Below are 22,817 nucleotides of genomic sequence, written 5' to 3'. Positions count from 1 at the left end.
TTCCACACAGCTCCCAAAAAATTAGATATTGTATCATGAACATTAGTGAGGACCTATTATATGAAGACAGGTTGAAAAGTGGTGAACTACTCCTTTAAGTACAATTTTTAGGTATTTGTACTTTAGTATATTGTACTTTTACTCCACTACATTTAATTGAAAACTTTAGTTCCTATAGTTACTTTGCAGATATAAATGATTACATAAAACATACACCAGTAAGACGCCCTAGGGGTGAGGTCACGCTGAAACAACAGAGAGTGACACAATATGTCCATATATGGGTATTCCCAGATATGGGCTTAATATTGATGACATCAGGGATCTCCATATATGGGCATAAAAGGGAATTCATTTGCAAGTGTGACTTGCGTTGCAACAACTACACTGGTTATCATGAGACAGCCACAATATGTAAGGACAGAATTGATTTGCAAGTGTGAACTGACGCACATGTGCTGCAGGTTTTCATATAGCTATTTGAAAATAGACAATTTACAAGCTAACAAAGTGTTGTGAGCTTGTAGATCTGCTATTTTCAAACATTTTATACTTTTACTTTTGGTATTTTAAGTATATTTTGATGACAATATACTTATTTATTTCTATGTTGCAGTATAGATACGTTTACTTGAGTAAAATACTTTTTCCACCACAGCCTTTAACCATAGTAAAACTCGGAACATCTCTAGGTTTCCGGCAAGTGCCATTCATCAGTTTGTCTCTGTTTTCCAGTCAGCTGATTTGCTCCCTGAGCGAAGAGAAGGAGGAGCTTCTGACCTCACTGGCTGGCGTTTCAGCCGGCGAGAGAGAGGATCGTCATCTATCCCAGATCATTCACGCTCTGCACCGCCGTGACAACGAAACAAGTGACCTCATTAGTCAAGAGAACGCCACGCAGGCCTGTCTCCAGAGAGAGGTGGCTCTTACTGTACATTCATTATCTGCTGCCTTACACAGTATGAACATTTGATCACATCTAGCGCTGATGAAACTGAGTGGATTCAATGTCAACACTGTATGACACCCAGTGACCTAGAGCAGGGGTCTTCAACAGGGGGTCCGGGACCCCTAGGGGGTCCTCAGAGTTACTACAGGGGGTCCTCCAAATTTTTTCTCCTTTTTTATATGCATGAACCGTAGTCAGCGCTTGTAGATCTTCTATTTTTGGCAAAGAGCTTTGGTGTATTGGGGGAAAAGAGCAAACTAAGTACAGCGTGAAAGGTCAAGTTTATTAAGTATTGACGGTTCACATGGTTAAATATCTGAAAACATTGACAATTGACTTGAATCCAAAGTACACTGACAGTTGTGCTGACAAACAATGAAACTATATGGAATCTATGAACAGGTTGTGGGGGTCCTGCTTCATCTATTTCTCAACTAAGGGGTCCTTGGCCTGAAAACATTGAAGACCCCTGACCTAGAGTATGTTTGGCTGGGAGTTATAAGGCCTCAAACAACAGTGTTAGATGCTTTTGGCATAAGGAGCCTATTGAAGATCAAATTCAAATTCATGACCCTAATAAACTAGTATATGCTTTTTCAAATGCACCCCCCCACCACCACCACCAATCTTACATTTCAACCCTTTGACTCTCATTGTCCAAAGGTTTAAACAATATTGAACATATAGACAGAAAAATCATTTCGATCCTTTCCACTGGAAGTACTGTAGGCAGGGGAAGACACTGCCGACAAAACAGCAGCATTTCGAGTCATCACCCATTTATCAATTAGATTAACAAAAACAATCTGCCTGTGCTTATGGCATAATACTGAGGTTAGGGCTCCCTACGCGCACATTAAAATGGAAATCCCTCTGCTCCAAATTCGGTTTTCTTTCAGCTTGGCAAAAATAACGAGGTGGATAATTAGAGGGTGTAATAATATTGAAACCGTTGGAATTGTCACTTTCCCAAGAAGGCATGCATTTTTATTGGTTTCAAAAATGTCCAAAAGCCACCCAGGATCCTGGTGAATCATGACCATAAAACCCTTGATTCTGTGAAAATAAATAATTGAAAACAGCTAAACAAAGGGTATTTATTAAATGTAGTATATCATACAATTCAATATATATGTTTTCTTTTTTACTGTACTGCTCTTGAAATGAAGAGATCAAATGAGATAGGCCTACACAATAAAATCATCCGTGTTAATAGCTTAGTCTTAGTGTATGCAGTTGTAACCAAATAGACCATACAGTAAGGGTATATTTGTCTATTACAACAAACTTGTATTACAAACATTTGCAGTGTTTTTCATTGGTGAACATCTTTCAGGAATTTGAATAGGGCCAGGTGCACTGAGAGTGAATTAAACCTAAGCCATTTAAAAGGGCTTGGTAATTAAGGTTGGCTTTCAGAGGATAGATTAAACTCCTGTTGAAATACATGAATCATACCGTGAATATTGCCCCCAAACAAGACTTAGATCAAAAACAAATAAAGATTTGCCCGACAGACTGAATGATTGTGATGCATTAGTATTCCAGTAGTCTATAAGAACCTAGAGAAAAGAGTTCCCATCGCTGATGTTTACACCCTCTAACTGAACATTTCTCTGTAATAAATCATTACTTTTTTTACCCCCTTGTGTGCCCATTTCAAAAGTAGGCCATCATTTGAAATGTTTACCCTTCACTCACTATTGATTCCCACTGGCAGCTTTGGCTTTGAAGAAAGTAAACTGTCCAAAGTGAAATATGAAAGTATGTAGGTTGATTTTGGTACTGCGTTCCTGTAATTCGGCAGCAGAGCAGACCTTATAACTACCCAAGCAACAACTATGGATATTTATAGCAACACAGGTTATTATGCTTGGAATTTCAACATTGAACATCAAGGCCAAAACGGTGAGAACCCTTATCCTCCTGTAAATACAGAGAAGACAACATTGTTTTTACATTTGTTTTACTTTAACCATTTGAAATGATTTTGGTTTGGATAAACAGCATTTATGTGACAACAAACTCTTCATCTACAGTATCCGAATTTTTAACCACTGGAACGATATACTGTATTTTCCATTTTTGCCTACTTTTGTCACTTTAAATCCCACATTCAGGGGCCTTTTTATGAACTCTGTTGCGTGTATCCCCTGAACCCTGTTAATTTCCTACCCCATAGGCCACGTCCAAAACATAAAATAAAAATCTTAAAGTAGAACGGTCTTTCTCAGTTTTAAATTTTATACCATAAAGCAGGGGGTCTGGGACCCCTAGGGGGTCCTCAGAGTTACCACAGGGGGGTCCTCCAAATCTTCCAATCCTTTTTATATTAACAGCTTGTAGATGGAGGGGAAAAAGAGCAGACTAAGAACAGAGTAAAAGGTCAAGTTTATTAGGTAATGACGGCTCAAGTGGTTGAATATTTGAAAACACAACTTGACATGAATCCAAAATACACTGATGATGATGATGAAAATATATGGAATCTATGACAAGGTTGAATAGAGTTTAGGTTGCTGCCTCATCTCTCTCTTAACTAAGGGGTCGTTGGCCTGAAAACGTTGAAGACCCCTGCCGTAAAGGTCAAGCAGTGTTGAGTTGTCTATTGTGACACCAATGAGATTTCTTTGGCTTGTGGCTCTGTTTTTCCTGCAGATCCGGGACGTTCAGAAGAGGATTGACAAGGAGAGGAAAGGGCCAGCTTCCAAACAGGACCATAACAGGAAAATTCAGCATGTGACCACACAGCTTGCAAAGGTTTATGCTTCCTGTTTCTCCCGCTACCTATCTCTTGATTTCCGTTCTCTTGATCACTCGTCTCTATCTCATAACTACTTTTTTATATCACAACCACAAATTATGAGGGATTTCTTTCCCCTTGGGTTTTCGATTACTGAAAATAAGGCACATTTGACACATTTTGTCAACATGAAAAATGTGTCAAATCATCATTTGCCAACATCGTGGTGCATGATCTAGGCATGGGCGTGCATGATCCGTGCACTATGAATTACATGGAAGTCTATGGAGACTTGGCATCTTGGACCTTCAAAGATATTTTTTTAGATTGCAACAAATGTGTTAAATCTTTAATCTTTTTACTATAAATAGATTCAAAAATGGTTCAAAAATGCATTTTTTTAGGAGACGACAGAGATGATCTGAGCAAAACGTGAATCCTTTGCTACAGAGGTTATTTTCTTATTTATGCTCATAATCCAAAGCAAAAAACAATTTTAGACACAGGTGTACAGTACACATTCCACACAGGTAGTGGCTGCTGCACCAGACCTCACCTCACCCCCATTGCTACATTTGTCCCAAAGGCTATGACTACTGTATAAATCACCATGCCAACGGCAGGACAATTTTCTGTACAAGTGCATCATTTCCGCTTTTTCCCCACTGTTCAAGGACAATAGGACATGCTGAAGGACAGCTAATAGCTGGGGTAGCTTTCATTGACATTTCCATGTCCCAGTTCTCTTCCTCTTCCTATTCATTTTCAGTGCCTTTAGAGAGCTCTTGACCTCAGGTTACCACATGCCGCCGTGTCAACAAACACATCAATCACCATTGAAATGGTATCTAATTTCCATCTCATTTCAGGTGTCATAACAACCACTATGATGTAGGCCAAGGGTCTTCAACAGGGGGTCCGGGACGCGCAATTGGAAATCACACCACAGCTCCAGGAGGAGCCGCTCGTTTCGTTTCACCAGCGTCAGCAGATAGGGTTAGATTTAGGCATAGTTTGACTGAGGTTAGGGTTAGATTTAGGCATAGTTTTACTGAGGTTAGGTTAGGGTTAGAGTTGGGCATAGTTTTACTGAGGTTAGGTTTAGGGTTAGGGTTAGGTTTAGGCATAGTTTTACTGAGGTCAGGGTTAGGGTTAAGGTTAGGTTTAGGTGGTCGGACCACCCGGCACCCCCGCACGGTGCAAAAGAAGCGCTCCCTAGCTCCGGTTCAGCCAATCAAAAGCTTCCGTGGGTGGGGTTTGCTGGAGCTGTGGTGTGATTTCCAGTAATGCGTCCGGGACCCCTAGGGGGTCCTCAGAGTTACTATAGGGGGTCCTCCAAATCTTTGTGTGATAGACACTTTTTTCTCCTTTTTTATTGCGACCGTCAGGGAGCAGTTTACTATGAAAACCTCCACCGGCCGTCCGTCCGTCCGTCCGTCCGTCCGTCCGTCACACGTCACACGTGACCATCAACAAACGTCACACCTTTGTTGATGTTTAAATCGAAGAGTCTTGGTCAAATACTTCTGTTGGTTTCTGCACTGATCATTTATACAATTCAGCTGTGTTTGCTCGTGTCATCATGATGAGGTCATAAATCAGCCATGCCCAAATATAGATTTTACGGGTTTACATGCTTACTCAGTTATTCGTTATGTGAAAGTCCTATGACGTCTATGATATCTGACATCATCATACATACATTCCCTTTTATGCCCATAAATGGAGATCCCCTCTGTAGAACCAGCCACTGACATCACTGTAATGTCAGGGGAACCAAATCCCTTTTATGCCCATATATGGAGATCCCTGTGATGCCAGGGGAACCAAATCCCTTTTATGCCCATATATGGAGATATGGAGATCCCCGTGTTGCCAGGGTAACCAAATCCATTTTATGCCCATATATGGAGATCCCTGTGATGCCAGGGGAACCAAATCCCTTTTACGCCCATATATGGAGATCCCTTATGTCATCAATATTAAGCCCATATCTGTGAATATCTTTGGGTACCAGATGTCTCCATATATGGTTAAATGGTCCGATATACATCACTGGCCAGAAGACCAAGAAATGGTGCAACCTCGCCCTTTGCTTTTCTCCCTTAGGCATCTTACTGGTAGGTAGTTTAATGAGGAATGCAGTATGGTGGTAGGTAGGTAGTTATGGCCTTTGATGTAAGATTTTCACTTTCTAGGATAACTATATTTGCTATTCCCAGATGATGCCCTTTTAGGGTACCCCTCATGCCCATATATGGAGATCCCCAGGCTTTACTAATTAACATAAGTGTTATGCCCATATATGGAGATCATTGTCCCAATGTCATCAGATATATGGGCATAAATGGACACAGGCAAACTAGATGGGCTGTATGGATATCCAGATGTGTGATGTAAGTGTTTTATTCCAAATGTGGCACCCCACAGACATATTTCCAGAAACAAAATCCCTTTCATGCCCATATATGGAGATTTCTGATGTCATCAATCCCAGGCCCTGTAAAAAACATGGTTGCTATGGTAAACAGTTGGTTGCTAGGGTAAACAGTTGGTTGCTAGGGTAAGAAAACATGGTTGCTATGGTAAACAATTGGTTGCTAGGGTAAACAGTTGGTTGCTAGGGTAAAAAAAACATGGTTGCTGTGGTAAAAAGTTGGTTGCTAGGGTAAACAGTTGGTTGCTAAGGTAAAAAACATGGTTGCTATGGTAAACAGTTGGTTAGTAGGGTAAACCTTCAATGATTTTGACATCTTGTTACTAATCTGTCGGTAGATAATGCCGGTCTTATATAAGGGTCATTTGTGTACGGTGTGATGTCATACTGATGTCAGCAGTGTGACAGGAGATAAGCGACCAACGGTCGCTTATCTCCCGATTAGGGAGTCTTACTGGTATTAACCACTTGAACCCTAGCATCCATATTCTGAGAACTTTATCCAAAAATAGCAGATCTACAAGCTCACAACGCCTCGCACTGCGAGTGTCCTATCTGCCAGCCCTAGCGGGAATTGCCCCTGCCGGCCTAAGACGTGAGGCCGCTACCCTTACACTTGCAAGGAAAGCCAAAGAACACAAATGGCATATCCTACATGAAACAACAACTAAGGAAGTGCCTCCAAGCAGACTGAAGTCCCACCACCCCTACAACAGGACAGCTCAAGGGATGCTTGGTTCCATCCCTGAAGACATGTCTGCAAGAGCATGGCTGGCACATGCCTGAAAGCAGGAATGGGAGTCGGCTGAGCCCACACGTATGCACCATCACATCCTAGACCCAGGAGATGGAGTCAAAGGAGAACATCTATCATGCCGGCAGTGGACCCTGCTGAACCGCCTTCATACTGGGGTTGGCCGGTTCAAAACACCTATGAAGAAGTGGGGTGTGACAGACAGCGCAGTATGAGAGTGTGGAGAGCCTGAGCAGACTGCAGTCCGATGTCACCCACTCATTCCACTCATACTCTGAGCTTCAAACACTGGGGCAGTGATGTCATTCCACAAATGTGAGAATATTTATTTGCATTCACTTTGCTGCCCCAAATAGCTCCCCCTCACTCAGTCTGAGTAGTGGAGCTAGTTCAGGCAGACAACTCAAAAGCAGTGCCAACCCAACATGAGGCGATCAGTCACATGCACGCTTCATTTGATTGGTGCACAGCAGGTTATTTAAACCTCGCTGCTTACTGCTCATTATCTTTGCTGCTGCTCTGCCATTATGCTGCTATGCTAGCCTGGGATCCCTTCACTTTTCAGGGTTTGATCCGGTCGGGAGTGGAAACCACTCTACGTCATGTTGTAGTCCTAGACGGACTACACTTTGGCCGGAACTATCAAACCGGGAACAGATTAACCCCAAATAATTCCCCTGCGCTCAAGGACATACTTTTAGGGCCTACCTAATAAACCCCTTGATGCGGCATAGTTTTGCTTTTGGAAAATTCGTTTGGTATATGCATCTTTTAGTCCAACTCGTATAGCGACTGGTATCTTGCTGCTCTACAATTCTGCTGATCTGTTGTGCTGCTGCTGCTTTGTGCTTCTAGTTCTATGAAGCTAGTGTGTTCCCACCAGTGCCGTAGCATCCACCTGTGGGTTCCGTTTCAAACAATTCCCATTTTCATGCTTACAGGGAACAAATTAATTGAAACAGAGCCTTGACAAAATATGCAGGATAGCCTACATATGCTTGCTCATATACTACATTGACTCAATTCAATAAATATTTGTATTTCAATCCAAGGGTTATCTTACTGAACTTGGAAATTTTGTCTTTGGAAAATATCAAGTTAATTATATTGTAAGATTGCCTTTGTGGCTTTCTTTGACAGGAAAGCCAGTAATGTTAAAAATAGTGCAGAGATGGGCAGGAAACAAAAGGCAAGAATCATGAGGCAGACGCCCTGAAGAGCAAACAATTTATCCCAGGTGGCTTCATTTTTAAATGGAAAGAAATTGCTTAATCTAGTAAAATCTCCTTTCTGGCACCCCCAGGCAGAGGGCAAGCTAAGTTCTATGCTATCCACCAATGCCAGTCTCCGTGGGGACATTGAGACCATGAGAGGAGAGAAGGACACATTTTTGCATTTGCGCCACAAACTTCAGAAGGTGAGAGAACACACACTGCAACCACTGCAGGCTCCGCCTGTCTATTGCCAGTTAATCTCTGGCACTGCCAAACACATGGGTCTGTTACATGGGCCTGTTATAGCGCCACCATGAGGCAGATTGTTTTGACAGTACTTCTAAAGATTTTGTCCAAAAATCACGCAAATCGGTAGACAGTATCTCTATATTCAAGATGGATCTGTCGGATTTTCCATATTCCATCCTGATTGGCTAAGATTGGCTTCCAAAGTTTGCAGGATTGGTCTGTTTTGAAGAAAATGTCTCAAATCATGAACGCAGCTTGTGATTTGTGTGCAATTTTGCACGTCCATTCCCACTACCAGGCCAAGGAAGAAATGCCACTTGAATCTATTTTAATCAGCCTCATACACATACTGTACATACATACACACGCACGCACGCACGCACGCATGCGCGCGCGCACGCACGCACGCACGCACGCGCGCACACACACACACACACACACACACACACACACACACACACACACACACACACACACACACACACACACCTGACCTGAAGGAGACCAAATGCTCAGAAAAGCACTTTTTCTAGTTTCCCTACTGTTGGATTTTGTTGAGACCATGCAGTAGAATCACTTAAGAACTCACCATGCATTCTATTATTCAGGAGTTACTCTCCGCGCAGCAGATGAAGAGAAGAGTTTTGGACGAAGCCATTGAACACATTGATACATGGTAAACCTCCAAACATGTTTTTAATCTGGTGTGGTTGACTTGCCTTTACAGAGAGAGAGAGTTGGGTAGTGACATGCAGTATGCATCAGTCTGTCCCCATAGCGGCCATGGCTAGTATTACAGTAGGTGTACTGCTGAAAAAAAATATATATTGCGACCGTACTGTAGGTCGCATTTAGTATGAAAACCTGCAGATCATGTCCGTCCGTACGTCCGCTCGTGTGTCACACCTCATGTCACGCACCACGCCTCATGTCACGCTCCATTTATGGCCAAGATCCCTGATGTCATTAATTGCGACTGAAGGTCGCATTTACCCTGAGAAATCTCGTAGCTTGTCTGACTGTCTGTACAGGAAGTGATGTCACGTGATGTCAGTGAGTCACAGTGATGTGGTACAGAATGACTCATATATGGGCATAAAAAGGATGTCACGTGACATCACTTCCTGTAATGACAGTCAGACAAGCTACGAGATTTCTCAGGGTATAAAAGTCCATATATGGTCATTCCCAGAAAAAGAAAAAAAACTTTTATAGCATACATGGAGATTTCTGATGTCATAATTCCCAGGCAGAAAATGAGAATGTTAGGGTACCCCATTATGCCCATATATGGAGATCCACAGGCATCAAACCAAGGCCCTAACTCACCAAGGCCCTGCTTGGCATTACTAATTAACGACCTCAGGGTGACAGCAAGGGCGAGGTCGCATGTCACCCTGAGGTCGCAATTCACCCTGAGGTGTCTTACTAGTATTAAAATATCGAACTATTAATTTACCGAATGTCTGTCCGTCTGGCATCCGGCATCTGTCCGTCTTTCTGCATGCTGACATCACTGATACTACATAGTGTCGACACCATGGTAACAGCCGCATGCTGAAACGATGGCCAAATTTGAAGATGATGTCTGCCATCTGTCTGCATGCTGACATCACTGATAATAAACAGTGTCGCCACCATGGTATCAGCCGCATGCTGAAACAATGCCTACATCACAGACAGGTATTGCACAACTGGACCACAATGGTGACTGTTCTGTCCAACGGGCACCGGTCTGGGTTCTCCAACATTACTTCTGAGACTCCTACATTCAACCCCTCATATTCTGTGCATACCACCCGGGCATACATATACATGTACATATACATATACATATACATATACATATACATATACATATACTGTATTTTCCGGACTATAAGGCGCACTTAAAAGCCTTTAATTTTCTCAAAAAACTACAGTGCGCCTTATAGTCCAGTGCGCCTTATATATGGATCATTCATTGACATTAGGAGTGGGCGATATGGCGATAATTATCGTCTCGACGATACAGCTTTGCCACGATATGCCATTTCAGAATATCGTTTCTCTCGTGATACAAACAGTCATACAGAAAAGGCTCTGGATACAGCGAGTGCATGTTCTATGAGTCGCAGCTCTATTGCTTAATTTATACTATAGACACGTTGTTACGTGTCGCGGCTCAACGTGTCATATAGTTTGAGGATCTGTCCCTTTGCTTTCACGGCCCCGCCCCCGGGCAGCGCGCAGACAGGGCTGACAGGCTACGAGTGTCTACACCAACACTCTACAGTGACTGGCCGAGGCACAGAGCGAGCACGGCACACTGGTCCATTTAGTTTCACTTTCACGGACTTTTTGAAGCAGTGATGCAGCTTGCCCTGCATTCTTTGAAGCATATTTTTAATAATGGATGGATTAAACTAACAGGACGCAAACTACTTTATCCGTCCTGCTATCGCTATCAGCAATCTCACTGCGTTATGTGTGCTGGAGTCTCCACTCAACAGCTGTGTGTTCTGGCAGTATTGATGAGGTGATTTAGATCACCTTGTCAATCCATGCTTCTGTTTTTATTAACTACAAACAAGTAGCTATTTGCAGCTATTTGTAAAGTGCTTTGTGTTATGCTTTCACCGTTGATATGCGTGTGTCTCGCGGTGAAATCGTCGCGTCTATTTCGCGTCTATTTCATAATTGGCTTAGTTATAAAACCATGCCATTATTGTTAGTAGAAAAGCTAAAAGCTAGATAATCGTATTGTAAAATACGGAGTAATTCTGTAAAAAGAAAGCTTGTATGATAACAAACTTCCTGACTTTGGTTGGTCGTCGTAGGGTAATTTGTTTTCCCCCAAGTTTCAATGGTAAGGCATGGGTTGTTGTCAACCTGTGGGTCGAGACCCCCAGAGAGGTCCCGAAATGATTTAGCCAAATTGTTTTGAAAATAGCCGATCTACAAGCTCACAACACTCAAAAAACATTTTAAGGGAACCCATAAAACATTTCTGGGACCCATATGAATGACCTGAACCATCATCACACCAACTAGTGAATATTTTGAGGTAAAAAATGTTAATTGTTTAATCAAAAATCAAAGTATGTTATCATAAAAAAAAAAACATAGATTAGGCTATCTATCTTTCTATCTGCAGCATAAAAATTTATGGATTATCAATAGAATATCTGTGTGGGTCTAATAATCATAATAAACCTAAAAACTCGCATAAAACAATATTGTGATAATATCGTGTATCGTGATACAGCATGAAGAGTATCGTGATAATGTTTTTTTCCAGTATCGCCCACCCCTAATTGACATTGACATTCCCTTTAGCACAGCTCCATCTGTTGGATGCATAACGCAACGGTAGCGTCTATTATGTGCGCCTAATAGTCCGGTGTGCCTTATATATGAAAACAGTTCGAAAATAGACCATTCATTGACAGTGCGCCTTATAGTCCGGTGCGCCTTATAGTCCGGAAAATATGGTACACATATACATATACATATACATCTGACTTAAGGCCTGTCCATAGTATCTCTGAATTGTTCAGTGAGTTGCGATTTCCGACGTGCACATTTCCGAACTCTCATTCGGTGTAATGCTTTTCAGAAGTCGCTAGTGACGTCATTTTGTAGTCGAACCGGACCTTTTGACCGAAAAGTCCAGTTTCGTTCAAAGTATGGACAGGCCTTTACTTTAGTGTCCCCTTTGCTCTTAGGGAGGAAGCTCACGCGGGAGCAAAACAAGTAAGCGATCAACGGATGAAAGACGAGGAGAATCATGCCAGTGAGGCTTGGGAGCTCCGCCGAGACCTCTGCCATGCTCAGAAAACAGAACAGTTCCTGTCGGAGAAGACCAAAGCCAGGGAACATGACGATGGCTTCCTCAAAGCCAAGGAGAGGAGAGGTCAGTTGTGTAAAGTAACTAAGTACGTTTACTCAAGTACTGTACTTAAGTAACATTTTTTTGGTATTTTTTTTTTACTTTACTGGAGTATTTCCAGTTTTCAATACTTTTACTTCTACTCCACTACATCTCATTTCCTACATTATCCATGGTTCATTTAGTGTGTCATTTCCTACACCTTGGTCTGCTTCTTACGCTGTAGGTCCCTCAATAACCATTAAGGTACTTGATAATCCTGTGCTGAGTCTAAATTACCTATATTATCATTACTGCAGGTAATATGAAGAGGATTACTTAGCCAATAATGACAGTGACATTCCAACTCAGACCATTTCCATTGATCTCTCCATTGGCGCTCTGGTACCAATTTCTGAATACCAATGAGCCAAGAGCATCTTTCAGCATGAAGTTCTGCGACTTCATGGCCTTGTCAATCTCGCAAAAGCAGTGCAAAAGCAAAAACAATTACCGGTAATGCATTAATTGATGTGGGGAAATGCTAAATGCTTATCATTTCATAATCTTCCGTACTGTCCCAGTGCACATTAAACCCATTAAAGGACAACTTTTTACTGGGTTACAAGGGTTCATATTTTAGATTGTAATTAGAGAAAAGAAAATGGGTGTTAAAATGTTTTCATTTACAGCTTTCTATCGTTTTAGCTATTTTGATTATTTTGATTTCAGTGGATGGGGGCATGCGTACAAGTGGCTACATATGTATTTCTAGACACAATAAGCCCATTCCCAAGATGCACCGCAATCTTTCATGGGCAGATGTGACTTATGGGGACAAGTGTTACTGTAAATAGTAATAAAGAAATTACCGGCTTATTGTGTCTAAAAAGACATTTAGCTTGTACGTATGCCCCCAACCACTGAAATCAAAAACGCTAAAACTATATAAAGCAGTAAATAAAAACATTTTAACACTCATCTTTTCTTTCTAAAATATGACCCCTTGTTGTTAAAAAAACAAAGTTGTCCTTTAAGACCTGAGGCTGATTCTACAAATCATCTCTGTAGGGAGCAAAACTGTTACTTTTCAGGATTCAATTTGAAAAACAGCAAAAGTAGTAAGACAAGTTCGATCTTGTGGATCTGCTACTTTTGATGGTTTTGTGTGACGGCTGTAGTATGATCAAGTAGGGCATTCATTTACAAAAAAAATTAAAAAGTTATTGAGATAAGAAATATACGGTAGCTATACTAAAAAATTACACTGATGCTTTCCCAGTTTTAATGGATTACTTGCTCCATTTAATATCCACAGAACCTTTTCAAATGTGTGATGACTGGCGCTCACAGTCGCCTCCACCCATCTTGATTGCCTTTATCAGTGACCGTCAGACCACTCACCTTATGTTGTTGCTGTCCCACTTTCTTGACCTTGCTACCACTTGTTGAAAATTATACGTCTGATTGAAAGGGCCAAGTGAAAGAGAACCCATCCCCCGCTCTGCCATAGACAAAAGACCTTATTAATTGGCTACTGTGATATCTGTCTCTACTCGCATTGCTGTAATTTTGATGACTGCTCCTGTGCTCCTGATAGCCTGGTGGGGGCCCGTGATCTGTGTTATTCCTCTTTTCATCTAATTGATACAAAGTGAGGAAGCAAGTGGGGTCCACAGAAGCCTGTTATAGGTTTCACAGGGCCTTGTTATGTGGTAGTACTAAATCCCACACCACACAGGAACATAGAACATGGCATAGCCGTGGGGAAGTCTGCACTGGCAACTGTAACTATAGATACACACACAGAGAGACATTCATTAGAAGGGGTTGATCTAAGCACTGAAAATATGTATCATGTCTGGTAGACTCTTTCCTTGCCTTTCCTTATTAGTCATAATGTCCATTTAGACTCTTACACATAATTGACTGTCTGTCTCAGCTGTCAACTGCTATAAAACCGTTATCATTAGGGGTGTAACGATACATTTTAACAGCGATATGATATGCATCACGATACATGGTTAACGATACGATACATGGACGATATTGGTTCATTCATGGCGATGCGATACGATTCGATTCAATGATTTAACTTTTTAGCAAAGAAATGAAATCTGTGTAAAACGTGTAGAAAATCTATTATTATGGAAGTAAACGCTGTGATTATCTAGCAAATACAAACCCACCTTGACATGAACACAGAACGATTCGATGCAGATTACCGCATTTGAAAACGATACGATACAAAGCCAAAACTGTACAATATTTTGCTTTTGCAGATCATTGCAAATTAAAATCTATTTTATAAATCTATTTATTCTATATTGTTACACCCCTAGTTATCATTATTCCAACCGCTGTAAAGCAGGATGAAGAAAGACTGATAGCCACACACGGCAGCTACAGTAGCTGTTTCCCCCCAGCAATATGCCCGCAAGCCAGCCCGCCTAACTACAATGGTGTTTGTTCCCTTCTAGAGCTACAAGAGAGGGAGAGTCGCGTGGAGCAACGGGTGCAGCTGAACCGGTATGAATCTGCGGTGGAGAAGATTGAAGAGACTGTAAAACATGGCCCAAAGAGGAGACCGGCCAGGGGCCCCAAGAACCCTGAGGCCACAGCACAGTGCATAAACCCAGAGGAACGTTCTCACCCCCCACTGTGGGAGGCTGGTAAGATGTGCTGTTAACATGGCTCAGACTGTCATGGTCTGACATGTCTTCATAATGTATAGGGGTGTAACGATACATTTTAATAGCGATTCGATACATATAGATATAGATAGATAGATAGATAGATAGATAGATAGATAGATAGAACACTTTATTATAGTGTCACTCCTCAGACCATACAATTTAAAAACAAGCAGCATATTTCATATAACAGTTTGAGGACCACTCACTAGGAGTTGCGAGACACCTTTAAGTTGACAGAATAAGTTAAAAACGTACATTAAAGTACATGTCACGATACATGGTTGACGATATGATACATGGAAGATATTGGTTCATTCATGGCGATATAGTAACTATTTAGCAAAGAAATGTAATCTGTGTGAAAGGTGTGTATAGTGCAGGTTTTTAAGGGAAACATGTATTATTATGTAATAATAGTAAACACAGTGATTATCTGCCAAATACATGGACATTGTATATTGACAAACCTGCACCTTGACATGAACCCAGAGATTAAACACATTTATCAATAGGCCAGTGGAACTATATGGAAAGGAAAAGTAATTAAACCCCTCCTTTTCATTTTTTCTTTGCACTGCTGATTCGATACGATACAAAATAAAACGATACGATTCGATTTTAGCTGTTTTCATTATCGATATACTTTGATTTTTTAAGTTAAAAACGATATTTCTATACAGTTACTATATCGTTACACCCCTAATAATGTACCATGTTGGTCGCGTGCACCTCCTTGTGCTCTTTGGCATGCAATGTCTTAAAGCAGCACTAGATTCTTTTTTTGATAAGAATGTTGTACTTTTTGGTGAAATGCTTACATTCTTCCAGCAGCTAACAATAATTCAAATACTCTGGGAAAAGAATCTGGTATCTGTGGTTGCTCCAAGGCCTTTTAAAAAATTCACGTGCTTAGTCACTTACCAATCAGGACAGCTTTTCAAGGAGACAGAGAGAGAGAGAGAGAGAGAGAGAGAGAGAGAGAGAGAGAGAGAGAGAGAGAGAGAGAGAGAGAGAGAGAGAGAGAGAGAGAGTGTGTGTGTGTGTGTGCATACACGTGCGTGCGTGAGTGAGTGCAAGTTGTGATGTCTCCATGACAACGAACCAAACAAGTTTATTGAGTACCTTGCCCGACTCAGACCTTGATTGCTCCAAAACCAGTTATAAAATAACAAGAAAATGTACATGTCCTGCAATGTAGTGTGGATGCATGGATCATATTTCTAAAACTATAATTTAGAACTATAGGGGGAATCTTGAAATCTCACACTAGCCAACTATTTGGTATTTCACATTTGTTGTCTTTTCACAACTTCAGCCATACATCATATACAAACACACCATTCTCCTGTTAATGGCTTTTTAGGTTTTCCACGCAAGTAATTTAGATTTTACTGAACTTAATTCAATTCGATAGAAACTTTATTCCAGACACACAGTGGGTCCATAGAATACATACAAATCATTGATATCATAAAAAAAAAAAAAAAAAACATAAATAGATGCTGACTCTCCAGTATTTACGCAGCCTGGACAGAGAGTACCGGAGACAGCTCTTCCCTGTACTGACTATATCCTCAATAATACTGTTCTGGGATTCATCCAGGCGAGACTTGAATCCATAGATAGAGTGCCTTAAGAGAGTCTCACATATGAGTCTGCCCTGGCTTCTGACTTTAGCTCCAAATATGAGGAACCCCCTCTCCCCCTAAAAGAATACATTCAGAACACGCACGCTACACAAACACACAGACGCACACATACACACTAAGCAAAATACCTGTTCCATATGTCACACACGCACATGCCCTCTCTCTCTTACACTTGCACACTCACAAACACACACTCCCCCTCTCTCTCTCCTTCTATCTCTCTCTCTCTTTCTCCCTGTCACTCCCTCTAACTCTCTCTCTCTCAATTCAATTCATTTCAAAGGGCTTTAATGGCATGAGAAAACATACATTTACATTGCCAAAGCAGAAGTGTACACAATACAATACAATACAATACAATACAATACAATACAATACAATACAATACAATACAATACAATACAATCGGAGCAAAATATGTACAGGTGAAAAGAGTGTAACCGTTTTCATGCATCAAGGTTACGTGTAGGCAGAGCAGGGATATATACAATGGGTTGGATTCCATTTGATATCCTTCTCCTATATCGCAGCAGCTCACAAATCTTGCTGCTGTGTTTGCACATTGTTTTACTTCACCCAGCAGGTATGGGAGTTTTTCATTGGTCATGTTTTCAAATTCTCGTTGGATGGTTATGATCTGTGGGAAGTACAGTATGTGATATTTTGGTACAGTGGACAGGTGGTAGAGGTGCCAGCTATAAGGAGCTGGATATTTCTGAAGCTAGACATTGTTTTGTGCTGTTGGGGCTTGCAGCCACACGAAGCTGGATATTTCGGCTGTGAAACTGGATATTTTTTAAACCGGATAAATAAGTGGAGAGATTGAAAAATATCCGATTCACTGGATCCTTGTAGACAGGGAACCCGGATATCTCTGAAGACTTTACTGTGTGTGCTTGTTAGACCTAGATATCTTTGTCGTGTTGACCTAGATATTTTTCTATGTGGATATCTGAAAAACCGGGATATATGAAAAATCCAGCTCTGTGTAGCCAGAAGTGTAGCTCAGTTTCCACTTAATTTTGTGTGCAGTTGGTGCAAAGTCTGTGTTCTCTAGGGAGCCAGGTATGTCTATGACGTCCTTTCTCGATTGCAAGACTGTGCTCACTGAGTCTGTATAGTCAAGATTTCTCTCTCTCTCTCTCTCTCTCTCTCTCTCTCTCTCTCTCTCTCACACACACACACACACACACACACACACACACACACACACACACACACACACACACACACACACACACACACACACACACAGCTGCATGCATAACTTCCTATTATTAACTCTCCCCACGCTTTGAACGTTAACGTTCGCCCCATTTTTTACAGAACCTCGATGCCAATACGGCGCTCGTTCGCTCGTTCGTCTGATGACTGTAAGCTGATGAGGGGTCGCGCGGCCGTGTACTGTAAACACATTTTCCGCGGTGATGGTGTAAAAAATCCATTATGCGTTACATCAACGGAGAACAATTCACTTCCTTGTTGATTTCCTCTGGCTGTAAGGCTCTGTGGCCAGTGACTGGTCTTCTTCTTCTTCAACACATAACAGGCAAATTCACATTCATTCTCGCATGACGCCGCCCTCTGCTGCCTGGCAGACCAAAGTGCACTATTGCACAATAAAAAAAAATAATAATAAAAAATAAATAAATGTCTGTCTATCTACTATAACGTCGCAAAGGTAAGCCGCTTTTTGATGGCACCAGACCCAATAAATAAATAAATAATCTGGCAGTAGGAGAGTTAAAGGGATATTCCACTTTCAAAAAAACTTTTGGTAATTGTATCATCTAATCAGGCTTTTATGAACACCCAGAACAGATTTTAATTTGCTTCATTCAATATTTAGATATTTGATGTAAATGTTATCAGGAGGCTTGATCCAGAGCCGCTCCACATACACACCCATTGTAACTTCAAACTCCATTTTAACCATGATAGATTCATCAAAAACACACATTATTTTTTCTTTTGACTCATACTACCCTCCTAATACGTGAGCAGGCCATGTTTTTTAGATAATGTTTTTCATTTATTTTTAATAATTCTTTGGGAAAATGGAAAAAAATTAATACAACAATTAATTATTACAAAGAAATGATAAAAGTTATCGAAAAAACACCTGCTCACGTATCAAGAGGGTATTATGAGTCACCAGAAAAAATAATGGGTGTTTTTGATGAATCTATCATGGTTGAAATGGAGTTTGAAGTTACAATGGGTGTGTATGTGGAGAGGCCATGGGCCTGGAGGGCCTGATAACATTTACATCAAATATCTAAATATTGAATGAAGCAAATTAAAATCTGTTCATGGTGTTCATAAAAGCCTGATTAGACGATAAAATGACCAAAAGTTTTTTTGAAAGTGGAATATCCCTTTAACCTTTGACAAGCATTACATCATGCTGTGGCAGCAAACACCTATTAGCTTTCTACCATTTCATGGGACTGTGGAGCGCATCTAGAGATGCCGCCCATGCATTGCATCAGGCCGGCGAGGCCCCCGGGCACGGCTGCCTGACCGGCTTGGTCAGTCGCACTGATTAACCTGCCGCTAACTTGTCATTCACGGCCGTGGTGCAGCATGCTGATGTATTGCGGTTGACACAATGAGGATGGAAGAGTACGTGGCCTCAGGGGAAACTCCCTGGGGCCGAAGACTCCAGGTGCTGGAAGGAAGACTGGCCAGTCTGGCCTCTCTGCTGCTTCCTCCTCACCTCCCCAGGGGCGTCAAAAGGGGGGGAAAAGTGGGACTGAGTTACTAGGGGCCCAAGGTGGAGGGGCCTTCATTATTTTATACTTTAGCTATTGAAAAATAGCAGATATACAAGCTCACAGCGCGGCACCGAGTGCTGCGCTGCGAGCTTGTAGATCTGCTATTTTTTGAAAAGTCTTTGAATATATGTATTGTTTAAGCAAACATTTGTAACTCATATTTTGCTTCTGGGGGGTCCCTATAACTAAATATTTTGAGATGGGGGTCCGTGGCCAAATACATATCATTTGGGGGGTCCTTACGGTCCTTCACATGAAAACATTTGAGCACCACTGACATAGAAACATATTTTCTTTTTTTTCTTTTTTTTTTACTTTAGGATTTGAAATATTCAAAGACTTGCACAAATTGTCATGATTTTTCAAAAATAGCATATCTACAAGCTTGCAGGGCGGCACTCGGTGCCACGCTGTGAGCTTGTATATCTGCTATTTTTCAATTGTTAAAGTACCCAGGGCCCAGAATACCCCTGTACAGCTCTCACATGCAGCCTTTGCCCTCTCCTCCTCCTCCTCCTCCTCCTCCCTCTCCACCCATCCCTGCTTGCTCTCTCAAGCTTTTTTGCCAAGCTTTTTTGAGCGGTGGTCACACCGTCTCCATAGCGTGGCCGTGTGTATATGCATGTATCCATGTATGCGTGTGCATGTGTCTGTCTGTATGCACTCTGAGGGAACGCGGACATTATTTGTTGGCCGGCGGATCTCGCCGCGTCCTCCGACGTCTCAAAATGACGCAGAGGGGCACATGACTCCTGCTGCTGTCTGCTTTGAGTAAATGAGGAGGGACATGACTCCCCCTGCTGTCTACTTTGAGTAAATGAGGAAGTGATCCTCGGTGGAAAACGACTGATAAATCATAGTGATTTTATCATTATAATGGATAAGCCTAAACAAACCAGTTCACATGAACAATACTGATGTAAAATAAGATATCTGAACGGCTACATTTATTTATACAATTAAAATGTCATGAGCCAGCACAGTTATAGGGGGGTTTGCCCAGACCTCTTTTTCTTCCGATCACCAAAAGAAGTCTGGGTTTCCGAGGCTAGTCTGTATGTAGCCTGAGTATCGCTGGGTGACCAGAGAGGTGCTGTTGAGCAGCCTTGAAATGTACCTGCATGCACGCGCGCACGCACACACACACACACACACACACACACACACACACACACGCACACGCACACGCACACACACACACACACACACACACGTTTGTTTTTCTTCTAAGTGGGTTGAAGTTTCAAGCATAATTTCTCTCTCTCTGTCTCTCTCTCTCTCTCTCACCCCTCCCCGGTCCACCCCACTAGCTCTCAGCAGAAGGCGGTCTACTCTGGTGGTGCCCATGTTGCGGGCTGGAGGAGGCGGTGGCGGGGTCGAATGGGAGCGCAGAGGACGGAGGCCGACGGAGCACCGGAGGCTCTCCACCGCGCTGCTCCCGGGGCTGCTCGCTGCGGAGCAGGAGAGACTGAGGGAGCTGGCCAGGAACGCCATGGAGGAACAGAGGAGGCAGGAGGAGCAGCAGCCCGTCTCCTTTGACGCTGAATTATTCTACAACGTCTACTTGGAGAGTAAGACGGTTATCAGCCAATTATTCACCTCGCCAGTGTGTCATCATGGCCTTAAACCACATACTGTGCTGTATACGAGACAAATTCTATTTGAAATCCTTTGCAATGCTGTATGTTGCCACTCAAGTGCAGCTAATACGTTTCAGTGGGAGCAATCGTTACTAACATAATAGAGGAGAATTGAATCAGACTGGCTGTAGCCTCAATTTGTGACTGGAGGACTGCCCAAGGCCACTTCTAGTGAGCACACATCTATCGGAAACTGCTACCAGGGGTGCTTCAAGGATTCACTGGGTTTAACCCATTTAGACTGGGAATGCATTATTACGCATTATTTTGTGCTTTAACTATTGAAAAACATCTGCTATTTTCTAAGTCTTTGAATATTTCAAATCCTTCTAAGGTTTCTATGTTTCTATGTCAGTGGTGCTCAAACTTTTTCATATAAAGGACCACCCAAAATGACATGTATTTGGCCACGGACCCCCAAGCTCGCAGCCGCGCTGTGAGCTTGTATATCTGCTATTTTTTTATCTTGTATATCTGTATTTGGCCACGGACCCCCAAGCTCGCAGCTGCGCTGTGAGCTTGTATATCTGCTATTTTTCAATAGCTAAAGTATAGAACAATTAAGGCCCCTCCACCTTGGGCCCCTAGTAACTCAGTCCCACTCCCCCCCCCCCCCTTGTGACACCCTTGACTGCTACGAGTCCTGTAGGCCATTTCTGTACCCGCGCTGTTGAATGGATAGATAGGGGTAGAAAGAATAAGAGTTAAACGAGTCAAACTGTGTTTAGCACTGGTGCAGTAATTTGCACTAGCTGCTGGTATCAATAAGCCAAGGGTGTCCAAACTTTTTTTCAAAGGAGGCATATGAAAACGTACTGTACCTTAGGGCTGACTACATTAGCCTTTGTAAACCATCCCGGTTGCGGAATTCACGTTTCATTTAACTTAAGACACATGAAAATGAGAATTCCACGACTGGAATGGTTTACTAGGCTATGACTATATCTCTGGCCAAACTGCACTATAAGAAAGTCACATACAAATGCGTCTTTTGTAGGCAGTGTTGCCAAATGTAAGCCACTAATCTGAGCTGTGAACAAAAGAAAAAAAAATGCCACTTGCAGACACTGTATTTCTCCAATAAATTATCTTTTGTTCAAATCAGTAAAAGACTCAAATAAATATACTGACAGGCCACAAATTGAAATAAGCAAATTAGACACACACACACACACACACACACACATGCACACAAATAATGAGATTACAGTGTTAGTGTGTACAGTATTCAGACATAACACAATGCAAACACAATGCGTCTGGCACACAAAGAACATAAAGAAATATTCCCCATGGTGTCTAGGGTGGTAGCGAGGGTCATATTTTGTGTGCAATGTTTATTTTGTGTGGTCTAATACACATAATCATTGTAAAAAACACACAGCATTATTAGCTGCCGTGTTTTCCCACCACTAAAGAATTCTGCTATGATTGAAGGGTGGTGGTGTGATGTTTACCATGGGTATATTGGGTAAGGTCATTGATCATTTATTTATGGAATATAAAATGTTAAGGTGGTGCGTTACGTTTCGTCTGACCTGTAATTTACATTACAGTTCATCAAGTTTGTCTCCTGCTCCTTTCCTATTCACTTCTTCCTCCAGGCTTTTCTCTATTGACCGTCCAGTTCAACCCTGTTCCTTAACTTTGTTGTTTATTGTCTCCTTCGCTGTCAGGAGAAGAGGTCAACTTTGCCCTGTTCAATTATGTATTGGAGCAGAACAGAATGATTGAGGAGATGACCGGAGACATGGAACAGGTATTTGCTGCGTGCGTGCGTGCGTGCGTGCGTGCGTGCGTGCGTGCGTGCGTGCGTGCGTGCGTGAGTGCGTGAGTGCGTGAGTGTGCGTGCATGAGTG

At 42.0% G+C, this 22,817-nt stretch overlaps 1 protein-coding gene across 1 annotated transcript in view; it reads left to right on the top strand.

Moving 5' to 3' along the window:
• The first annotated feature begins 2,744 nt into the window (after window positions 1-2,744).
• LOC308297185 (uncharacterized protein) overlaps window positions 2,745-22,817 on the top strand; it is a 40,760-nt gene continuing 20,687 nt past the window's right edge. The window contains exons 1-8 of the mRNA XM_080740601.1: window positions 2,745-2,857; window positions 3,608-3,709; window positions 8,187-8,300; window positions 8,955-9,022; window positions 12,054-12,241; window positions 14,677-14,868; window positions 20,629-20,889; window positions 22,635-22,717. Coding sequence (XP_080596727.1) covers window positions 2,819-2,857; window positions 3,608-3,709; window positions 8,187-8,300; window positions 8,955-9,022; window positions 12,054-12,241; window positions 14,677-14,868; window positions 20,629-20,889; window positions 22,635-22,717 — 1,047 coding nt within the window. The 5' untranslated portion in view covers window positions 2,745-2,818. The remainder of the gene's footprint in view (window positions 2,858-3,607; window positions 3,710-8,186; window positions 8,301-8,954; window positions 9,023-12,053; window positions 12,242-14,676; window positions 14,869-20,628; window positions 20,890-22,634; window positions 22,718-22,817) is intronic.

Source organism: Nannobrachium achirus (assembly GCF_963921795.1).
Source record: "Nannobrachium achirus genome assembly, chromosome: 13".
Lineage (NCBI taxonomy): Eukaryota > Metazoa > Chordata > Actinopteri > Myctophiformes > Myctophidae > Nannobrachium > Nannobrachium achirus.
The sequence above is the reverse complement of the archived record's forward strand: the minus strand, read 5'-3'. Positions and strand labels throughout refer to the sequence as shown.